Below are 12,147 nucleotides of genomic sequence, written 5' to 3' on the forward strand. Positions count from 1 at the left end.
TAATATATATACAGTAGGACCTCGTTTATCCGGACCCCAAACATCCAGACACTCGGTTAACCGAACGGGTCTGAAGTACTGCATGTGACTAATAATTGAAGGAAGTTATTGGCTTGCCAGCTGGAGGGCAGCCATTCAAAGACATTGGCATGTAATTAGATGGATTGATGATGGTTTGGTGGTAAACATTGGTTAATTTGTTGATAGTTTGGTGGTGACCACAGACCAAACCCTAGCAGACAGTGGGGTAACCTACTTGTATTGAAGTGCTAAGTGCTCTTATTGCAGGGTTGACCATTAGTAGCATTGAGTACCATCATTGAATAAGTGACTGCATTTATACATGCACTAATGGATGATTCAAAGTTACGATAATCCAAAGTTATGAACAGGGCTTGGCCCCAGAGGGTTCAGATAAACGAGGTCCCACTGTATATATGTACTGAGGAGAGTATCATACTCTCATTTACCCTCGTAGAAGGGCGTATCATAAAGTTACGACATAGCACTTCTGAGTTTGTCAGTGCTTCTTTGTATAATTAATGATGTCATTAGTTGAATGTGGTATTGATTGAACCCATACCTAACAACATCGGTAACAACCAAATTAACTCGCTTGTCACCGAATTGCAATTGTTCCTTCATGGGTTAAGACCACTTCATAGGTGTTTCTTGCTAGGCCATTCAAAAATACGGCTATCCCAAGCGTCGCGAGTGTGAAATGGTGCTAACAATTCTTGCACTTTTATGGCTGCCCGTATGTCACAAACCACAACATTTGTCGTTATGGCATAATTTCATGATATTTTCTTCTACAGGGGTATATGAGAGTAGGATACTCTCCTTAGTGTATATAATTATGAACTCTTGATAATACATAATCAATGCAGAGTTCACAGTGCCATGTTTGCCACAGTGTTCTGCAAAAGTTTTTATTCTACAAGAACTTGTACTGAGGGATTGTTACAATGTATTCTCCACATGTTAATCACATCAATAAGGATTAACAGCATCATCGTGATGATGCCAGTACAGGGCGTGCCCACATAGCTAAGTTAACAATGTATATTTGTGGGTTAAATGCTAAAATGCTATAAGGTTTCTAATAGCCAAGATGCCTGTTACCTGTTTGAACACCATCTTAACTGAATTGAATGAAATTTTCTGTATCTTTATGCTGTACCTAGCATGTAAGCTACGTGTAACTTATAAATTTGCAGTAAAGTTTGTAGTACAGTTTGTCAGATTGTACTTATAGTGGAAAAAGTAATAGGCAGTGATTATACCTACAGCTGAACCCTACTACAACTTTGATATAACGTTAAAGCACAAGAAGAGGACCCAAAACATAAATTTTCAGTGATTATTTTGAGATAGGTTACCCAGATAGGTAAAAATAACTGATAAATTCATGGCTGGTTAATCAATTTACCTGATAAGAGTTCACAGTTCTAGTATTGTATTCAAACAATGCCCCTATACAGTAGCCCGAGTACATATGTGAGGATTTGATGACAAATGGTGTCCCATGTGTAGGGAATTTGATTGGAAAAATGCAATCCCTACTATTATTCCCAGAAGTGAGAATTTGTATAAATAAGTGCATAATACAATATAAGTACATGTACAGCAAACAAAATTTCACCAGTTATCATTTAGATTTGCCAGTGTATATGCTAAACCATACTACTGTGCTTGTCCGTATGTTCCCATGTGAGCAAAACTCGTTAAATTGTAAAAGTAGTTTGCACAAAAGAAGTAAAAGCTAAATGAAGTCTGTATTAAACTTCCACACAGGTAAACTTTGCTTTGAGGTGGTTTCTTTACATGGTCTGACAAACAGGTGTGGCGACTATTCTCAGACTTTGTGAACTACCTTCCCATTGGGTTTTACAGGCATTTAAACAACTAAAAAGCAATGGTGCAGGCCTCATAGAGTACTAGGAATGGCCTATCTCTTTGTGAGTTGGAGGTGTGTCCCCTCTTATTTAAACAAAAATGGCACATTTATTATTCCCTAAACTGACATATTCTGAAGTATTAGGTTATTGTTCTAGCATCAGACAAGACTGGACATGACCATAGTGGTTAATCTGACCATTTTACTTGCAACTTTATCCATGTTACATGGATTGTATACCTTCTAGCTGTGTTACTGACATGTACAAAATATGTTTAGACTATGGTATGACTCATTTACAGTCTTACTAAATCACTTAGTCACCTGACATGCTCACTTAGTCACCTACACATGTTCACTTAGTAACCAGCCCTCAAGCAATTTTGTACATGATAAATAATTATAACACGAAAGGCACACTGCAGTACTTGATAATACTGTAATACTCTTCTTCTCCGTGTTCAGCAAATAATTCTGGACAAATAGTAGACTAAATGGCATATGCACTGTAGCTCTAGCCATTACTTTGGTTACTGGTCGAATAATTATTTTTATGGGCGCTGTAAGGACTTCAGGAAGAAACCATTCTGCTGTTCTGCACTGCTCTTTCATCCCACACTCAGTACTTTAAACCATAGTTCTTTGTTGTGACTAGGTTGCTTCCATGACAGTGTATTTGGCCACAAATACCATTCAATACTCAGCAAATTTTAAAGCATCTCTATTACTAATCAAGCTCACATGATAATAGTTGGCCTCTTATTTTGCTCGGCAGAGATGGCTGTGTGTTTTTGCGCCATTATTTTAAATGTGTATTTCAACCATATTACTCCTATGGCATTACTAGTGCTTCATCAACCATTATCAATTGTCGAGGGAGCTTAATCATCAAGGAACTCAAAATTTCTCGATTGTCTCAAAATCCCGCCTTTTCCCCATGGCCATTGAGAAAGGACTGATAGCTCAAATTGTGATATATGATGACCCATCGATGCTGGCATGGAGATTTAAGGAACTCCGGTCAGTATGAGTGAGGGATCATAGACTGTTTCACTGTCTACCCACCACTTAGCCAAGTTGGTTGGACTGTACTACGCGTGGCCACTCAGTTCGCCTGACAATTCGGTACTATAATTGTCAGACCAGATGAATAGCACACTGAATCACTGTACAAATATCAACTACATGTGCTAGTAGCACTGCACTACTTTCCAGACCGATCAAATGTCAGGGTAGACTGAATCAATCACCATGCCAACGAAGTGACAGAATAGATATCTATGGATGGTGCCGGACAGACTGAGTGGCGTGGCAGCCAGACGTCCAACAATCATGCAGTTGGATTGACAATAATTCAGCTTGACGATTATTCCAGTCCCCCTTTCAGAGGGTTTGATATTTTCTGTGATAGTCTTTTGTACTGCAGGACTGTATTGGACTAGTTGTGGGACATTTGAGGTCAGATCGAGGTAGTTTACTACTATCACAGCTCACTAGCCAAACTGGACTTATGTTATAACAGGTCAGAATGAGCTTGATACAATAGCTCGCCAGCTACAAAAGTTGCTGGGCCTGTTAGAAACATGATCCCCTACCCTGAGGGATGTACATAGGTCAAATTGAGCTAGTGTACAGCTATCACAGCTCACCAGCCAAGCTGGGCCTATGTTATAGCAGGTCAGAATGAGCTTGCATATAGACATGCAATAGCTCGCCAGCTACAATAATGCTGGACCTGTTGGAATATGATCCCCTACCCTGACGGATGTTACAGACGACGTACTCTTGTACAAATGCTCTAGAAATCCAATGTAGTTATGTAATTGTAGGGATCCATGCTAGTTTACTGTCGTAAACCAGATCCAGGAGCTCTCACCTTTCAGTATAAGGCGCAGGTGCTTATGCTTACTAAGGTCCTGGCTTGTGAGGCTAAGTTGGGGCATGCTAGCAGGATCTCTGTGAATGTGCAATAGATTTCTATAGCGCATGTACAAAATTATATGGTGTATGGTACTCTGTAGCGTGCTAGCCTATCCCCACACATGCACTTATAAATTGATAAGCACTAATCGAAGTCGATCTCTGTGTTTGGAAGCAAAGACTACTGTAAAGAAAAACGCTAGGTATGAAAATAACTGTTGTATAAATATAAAAGTGTGTTTTGAAAATGTCCGTGTCCGTGTCTGTGTCCGACCATATCTGCCTTTTCTGACTACCCCGCCCTACTGGTTGCAGTATACCAGAGGGTTTGCCATAGTACATTTGTGGTCATTCCCTTGGGTTGTAAGAATGTCTGTTATTCTCCAAGCAACCAAGTAACTGTTATTGTTGATAGAATCAACAAACATGCCAGCTCACAGCTCTTAGGCTCCTTCCTTGTGCTTTGATGGGATATTGTGTCTGGACAAATTGCACTATGGTCAGACATCTATGCAATTTAAACAGATTCTGTCTGGTGTCCAGATGTTATCATTAGTTCTGCCATACACGTATGTTACACTTATGCTGGATATACTGTATAACCCACATTAACATAATTGTGACATGTGTACAGTATATACAAGACTTGTGTAAGTGCTACTGCCACTACAACATAGCAGACTAATTGGAAAATATAGATCGGTATATTCTAATAAAACATTCAGACAATCATAAATATACTCTAATAGAACGGTCATACTGCTGTTGCTTTATGTGTGTTAGTGTTAAGTAGAGCTAAAGAGGCTCCTGATTCTACATACCTAGCAACATTTTAATGAATGCATCTCACACAGGCTAAAGTTTAATACAGTCAATTCACTTATTTACAACAGGAAGTGAATGTCTACATATTAATGTACTTGCCAATATTATTCCCCCACCAGAAAGAATAGTGAAATGACTAGCCATGGTTACAACTGCATGTGAACATATCCATTATCACCTTAAAAGGTGTGTTATTACTTTTGCTCTATGTACAGAACCACACTGTACTGTAGAGTTGTAAAACTGAACAGAATGGTTACTGAGCAGAGATAATAACTGTCTGTTACCCAGTTAAGGTGGAGGTCAAGTGGCTGTCCACAATTGCAATTAAGTTTTTTTGAAACATTGTATCTTTCTCTCTATACAGGGTAAAGGGAATTCTACCAGAGTTAACAACAAGGAGCCATGAACCTATGTTGCTGCTATGTAAAGAAGGTAATTTCATCTTTGATGCTATCTGTTGCAGAATATTACTTTAATCCTTAAACCCGCATAATCCAGAAAACTGGATTTGATTTAAAAAATGAAAACGCACAATACTTTTGCCAATTTACATAGACAGTTACAAACAGGCATATCTCATGAAGCTGTTGTCTGATCACTTAGAAAAACAGATTTTAATAATTGGCAAAGAGTAAGCTATCTAACTATGTATTAACTTTCAACATACAACAAGGAACTTACCACTACGATGTACTGAATCATTTTGTGTCCTTTCATATTTGTATTGTCATTGTGCTTGTCCGACGATGACTTAATCACATGATATCTATATATCAACTGAATCGCCATCACATGAGAAGCAACGTGATACCAAGAACAAGTCGATAATGATGAATACTGCTGAGTTATGGCCATTTGTACATCGTTATGTGAAGAAGGAAAAATCGTTCTTTTGTTCTTTCAAAGCGAAAAGGGAAGCTCTGGGTTGGATGAACGCAACCAAGTATGGGACCATTTAAATCAAAATTTAATGGTGAATAAGATGGTGTTTTTTAAATAGCTTTAACAGTTTCTGTGATATGGAATTTAGTTTTACAAGGGATGCATGCAATCCAGTTTACTGGATTATGTGTTTTCAGTGCTGGCATTTTATAAAAACAGCTGCAGGTTTAAGGGCTAAGCAAGTTTATGAACAAATCCTAAGTGATAATCGTACTCTGTTTTAGTAACCATTGATTCTAAAGAGTGTTCATGTTTCTATGTATTATCATCAATGTTGACAGAATGTACAAACTTACAGTACAGTTTGTCAGATTGTCCTTATAGCGGCCAAAGCACCAAGTGATTACACCTACAGCTGAATCTTACTACAAGTTTGATATTAATGTCAAAGCACAAGAAGAGGACCCAAAACATACATTTTGAGCGAATATCTTAGAGATAGGTTAACCAGGTATGCAAAAATAAATGATAATGCATGGCTGGTTAATCAATTTACCTGGTAAGGGTTCACAGTTCTAGTAATAGAGCCTTGCATTAAAGAGAGCCTATTATAGCAATAGAGCCTTTTATTTTACAACTAACAAAATTAAAGTAACATACCATAGAGTCGGGTTGTTAAGCGCATATATCTGTTAAGCGCATATTATTTGTTAAGCGCATACACATTTCTTGTAATTAACCATGGATGATAAGCGCACATGGCTAAATGCGACGAAAGAGCTACATACAGCAAGAAACGGCAAGAAAAGCTGAAAGTACTGAAAACTTAATGTCTCCTCAAGCGCTTTCGTCTCCCTTGAGGTCTCTCTTCACTATATATACAGCAAAGCAGCTATCTGGATAGTGATAATTTCGTTCATCACGAAGGATTTCACCTGAAAATGGAGTCAAATATCCTTACATACTGGCGTGGTGACCGGTACAAACTATTAACTACTCTATTACAACGTAGTAATTCCGTGTTACACTCACCATAATTATTTATTAGGCGTATGTGCCTAACAGATAGTATGATTTTTACAAAAAGTTTTCTCTGAAAATTATAAGCGCATGCGCTTAACAACCCGACTTTACGATATTTAGACTTTTTATAGTGCAAGATATTGAAGAAAACTGTGATGTCTTAACTAATAATACAATGTGTGTAAATGTTTTAATTTTTATAACATAGTAACATGATCTCAGGTGATGTTGAAATCACACTTGTGGGTTGGGGGAGGGGCTGATGTGGGGTGGATGGCACAATGTTTGGTACTGCTGCCCAACCAGCTGATGGCTTAGCTATATTAGAATAATCTGCTGATGCCCCTCTGTATGTGTAACAGGGTATTAACAGTGTTATATAATCCTTACTGTTTTCTTTTTTTTTTTATTTAAGAAAAAGTCCGACATGGAAAATCAACAGAAGACAAAGAAAACTACACACTACAGTCAGAGATACTGATACCACAAGTGACCTAATACTTTTCTCAACACATAATCAGTTTTACACAGTATGATATATAATACAAAACATCTGAGCAGGATTAATAAGTGTGCAGGTATGAACAATCCCCTAACATTACTGAAAATATAATTATTGTTAAAAGGGATAACCACAAATTATTCCTACTCAATTTCATACTATGAAGTAGTGAGTTATCACTCACACACTATACACACAATACACCTCATAGAGGTGTGTATGTACATTAGATGATATGGCTTCAATGTAATAGAGACACTTTACACATCACCCAGCTCTACTAGCTTTGTATTGTTGGTTCACTAGAATACTAAAACTAATAACTGGTCAAAAGCTGGTATGATGAGGATGGATAATATCTATCACAATGTGTCAGTATTGAAGTGTGAAGCCATATTAGTTATTCAACAACAAATACTCACACTGTCCCTAATATCAACTGGCATACCAGCTTCAATTAACATATTTACAATGCTGACTTTTCCTTCCCATGCAGCTCTGTGCAGTGGTGATCTACCATACTGTAATGTGCAAGTGAGGTAACAACATGTAATCAAACATAACAAGTTAACAACTAAACATAACACACTACTACATATCCCATCACTTCAATTGACAGGATATACACAACTACCATTGAGGCAATAGTACCAATACTGTATAGTATGTACAGGCCAGTGTGTACTATGTGTGTAGGTGTAGTAAGAGTTTAACTGATAATAATGTGATACACTAACTTGTGATAGATATAACATTATTTCACTAGTCAAACACACTTATCACATACACTACTAAACTACTACACAACTAAATGTGTACTATATCAGTGTATGGTAATGTAATATCATTATAGTTAAAGAATGCATACCACATCAATAATTACATCATTGTAATTTCTTCTACATACAGGGTTGTGTGTTAGTCTAAGTATTGACCAGCTACATATGTGACCCAGTCTGGGAAAACCGGTCTTATCACCTATTTAAAAGTATTGAGAAATGTTGGTTTTAAGTATTTAGGGTGTAGTAGCTTGCCAATGGTTGAAGCTATGTGTACCAAATTTTCACACATTTCATACCAATTCCTTACCTTCCAGAGCATCCACTGTGCAAGCATTGACAATGTATACATTCCTAATGGATAGGAAACGCCCGTTAAATTATTTTCCTATCCTAGTTACAGGGCACCAATACATTAGGAAATGTACTGAGTGGCTGTTTGGCTTTCTCTGGCTTGTTTGAAGGCCAGTTTGAAGCCATGGATATTCCTTTTACATTGTTTATTGTATTGTGCTGTGTACTGAACAAATAAATATCATGATACAGTGGAACCTCTCTTAACAAATTCCCCAAATTAAGGACACAATAGAGAAAACCTCCATAATAAGGACAATTTTTGGTCCAAAATGTTCGTAATAGAGAGGTTCCACTGTATTACTAATTATCACGATATTTTTTTCATATTTTGATATGCTCTACTATGAAACTACACCTACCTACACAAGTGATATAACATGGCAGGTATGCACCAGCTAATATATCAGCAGCAGTACTATTAGCCAACTTCTCGTCACTGCGTTAACACAACCAAAGAAACGTGTGATACATTGAAATAGATTTTATGCTACAGTACTGCTCAGCTTGAGCTAAACAATTGCACAAAGTAGTACCTGTTTTTTGAAGTTTTGTCGAAACAGTGGAAATATACAGCGAAGCAGTGAATATCTAGCTAGCCTACTACACTCTACCTGCTACAAGTGGTGTTAACAACAGCAAAGAAACATGGCTGCACTTTCTGTTTTTTCAGGAAATTTGCACAAAGAACCTTACACTGTTGTTTACTAGTCTCCAGCATTCCTACCCAGTCCAGCCTCCAATTAGTGTAGGTGGTAACTAACCCAGCTGTAAACAACAAACACTAATTTGTTGGTTACAAGAACAGTGAAATCTTCCACCTGTCAAGGCCATAAAGTTTACACCCAGTGAAACAAGGATGGCCCATGATATCACTATGTAAATAATATGGGTGTTTCCAATCCATATGACATACATTATCTATGGTGCAAGTAGCAAACAACTAAGCTTTAAATAGATTTTAAACCGTGGTTGACTGTATCAAACGAGCTGCAAAAGGGATGAGAGGCGGGGAGGCTGGAATTAAGGCAAGAAATATGGTGTTCAAAAATTGAAAAGGAAGGCGTAGGGATGAATTAGACAAAGTTTTGGGCCATTTAGGTCTCAAAATTGGCTAAACTGAAAGGAAATTTACAGCAGAAGCACTAATTCAGCACCACAGAGCTGTACAGCCACACACAGCCATGACCAGAGTTCCATTAAGGCCCCACACTGCACATACAGATCACCACTGGGCTTGGGAAAAGAAGCCATCAAAACCAGACCACTCAAGTCTAGCTGATTTTGATTGTGGAATTAGATAGCTTATTCATGTAGCTTTGTGTCCTGGGTGAAAAATCGAATATGCTGACATGGGCGATAAGCCTGGTTTTCCCAGACTGGGTCACATATGATGATTCTATAGCATGTGAGGTGATATGATAAAAGTCATGTTTACGGCAAGTATGTAATATATTCATTCCTCAACTGGAAACACTTGGACAGTAAACACAACACAGACACACTAACAAAATCAAAGAGGCACTAACCGATAGACAAAATAAGCATCAAAACAACCTATACTTAGAAATCTGTAGTTCTAAAATTAAACATATCATTACACAATTCCACTAAAGCAGACACACCTCCCAAACATGTTTACTGTAACATATGATGTGTTCCATGTATCATACAACATGTATGTTACAGTGAGGGGAATGTACATGTACATTGTACCATGTATGAAGTGACCATGTTCCAGTGCCATGTATGTACCACGCATGTTGGTGTGGTGCATGTAGAATCCCACAATGAAACAGACACTTGGTCTTTAGATTATAAATACAAAATGAGACAGGAATAGTCAGAGCTGTCGTGTGTGCTATGACTGTTCTACATACTGTAGGTGGTCCCATTAATGATTCACTTAGCAGGGTGGTAGCCATTAGATACGGCAGTAGCCATAGTAACGACACAATGCCATGCATGTTGCATGTATGCCAGTTTGTGGTATCAATCTAACATGTTGACACAAACATGTGTTAGTATTCATGTTACATCATGTGACATTCAGTCTAAAATCCATGATGAAACAAGCAAGTATGCTAATAGCAGACATGTTTAGGAGGTAACATGTATGGTACATACATGTGCAATATTTAGAGCTGGGTATACACTAGAATATTCATGAGTTGTGCAGTGAGCTAATTAATTAGTACATCAACAAAATAAAGTGATTACAACATTTCCTCAAACAAAATGATATTAGCTCTATACATTTTAACTATGTGTGTACATGCATGTGTGTTAGCAAGATATTTTTAACATTTAAAAACGTACTCTATAGTTGTATATTAGAAGTTATATGGAACACTACACTGAGTGGGATATTCTAATACTATACAGTGACATACAGTGATCAAAACTTTTCTAGAATAATTCATGTTCATATTTTCCTCTCACAATGGGAAAATTAAATGAAGCACTAACAACAGTTTACAAGTCTTCCAATGTAAGCAGCTGATGTGGGTTAAAAGGAGTACATTAATTGATGTCAACATTATATTCAGTGGTATGGGATCCAATATTAAACACACCATTGACAATCTAGACCTTTTATCTCACTTAAAGTTTAACATGAATAAAGAAAGTGTATTTTCACACAACCAGTGTTTAGAATACAACTCAGGGATTGTGTCTGCTAACATTGAGATTGATACACAGAGGTTTGCGTGAACCTTGCAAAAAATGTGCCAGTCAAATAGCACATGCACTGGTGGAATTTATCAGTTTAGATGTCAAAAGTAGCTGCAAGTGTTTTAGTGGTACCTGATGACAATGGTTATACAGCCACTGCCACCATATGGCGGCATGGCATCATAACTCACTCATAGAATAAACTTTAGTCTCGCTATAACTATTAAAATGAATTTCATAACAAGATGCACTAGTATTGAAACAGACACGCCCATAGAGGTCCCGTTTTGGGATAACCGGATCCTTCCTGGACTATTGTGCGTTTGTTATATAATAGCGTAAAGTGTAACCTGTTATAATAGGCGAATTAAATCGTTCTTCGACTTAAAACCTAGTAGCTTATACATCAATGGAGACAGGTGAAGTCGACAGTTGGCTGCTTTATCCTAGACATGGCAGGTGGACATGAGTGCAGATGCGCATGCGCTACAGCAGAAATAGGACAAATCACGTTAAAACCAGCTGTGGAATGGATTGCACTGTAAGTAAACTGTATAAAATAGTTCTTTGGAGTGTAGTACACCTTAGCAAATAGCTAGTTGGGATTCCGTTGTTTTTCCGGGCTGGTTTTTACCGAAGTTTAGACTTTGTTGTCTAATAAATTCATTGCGGTTACTATTATGTGAACAAAAACAACACAGTCGACCTCCTTAGTTTATAGTGAGTATTTAGATATATGGCTACTAAGTAGTTCTGTGTAATGGACAGTTAATATGGTACGTTTTGGCAATGAGGCCAGGGGTCCTGGTGAATTTGGCCGTCAATGGGTTAAGGTCAGGAATCATTTTTTTTCACGGCCATGTGTCATTCCATTATGGAACAAGTCTACAATTCACTACTGTATGAACACACGTATGCATCAAATTCAAATAATTTTTTGCAAGATTCACGCAAACCACTGTACTCCTCAAGTTGATAGCGTCAGCACCACACCATGATGCTCGCCATGACATACATACATATACACTGTATGTATCAATGCCTGTCTTGTCCAGAAAATAAAGCAACAATAAAGCTTGGCTTGGTTGATTTTTGTATGATGAATACACTAAACAACCACGAGCTAGACCACAGGTACTAACCCCTAATTTAGAAGTCTACACTGAGTGAGAAATTCTGATACTACAGTGACATACATGTACAATGGTTGAAACTGATACTTTAATATTTATTTTTTAACCAGGCGCGTGCCCACAGCTGGCCAAAGGCTGGCTATGGGCACG

The 12,147-nt window shown here is 37.7% G+C and overlaps 1 protein-coding gene across 2 annotated transcripts in view; it reads right to left on the reverse strand.

Annotated features, from left to right (window-relative positions):
- Positions 1–12,147, reverse strand: part of LOC136252544 (uncharacterized) — a 72,991-nt gene that overhangs the window by 54,369 nt on the left and 6,475 nt on the right. For both annotated transcript variants that reach the window (XM_066045024.1, XM_066045021.1), the window contains one exon: positions 7,478–7,576. In XM_066045024.1, the coding sequence (XP_065901096.1) occupies positions 7,478–7,576 (99 nt within the window). The remainder of the gene's footprint in view (positions 1–7,477; positions 7,577–12,147) is intronic.

Source organism: Dysidea avara, chromosome 1 (genome assembly GCF_963678975.1).
Source record: "Dysidea avara chromosome 1, odDysAvar1.4, whole genome shotgun sequence".
Lineage (NCBI taxonomy): Eukaryota > Metazoa > Porifera > Demospongiae > Dictyoceratida > Dysideidae > Dysidea > Dysidea avara.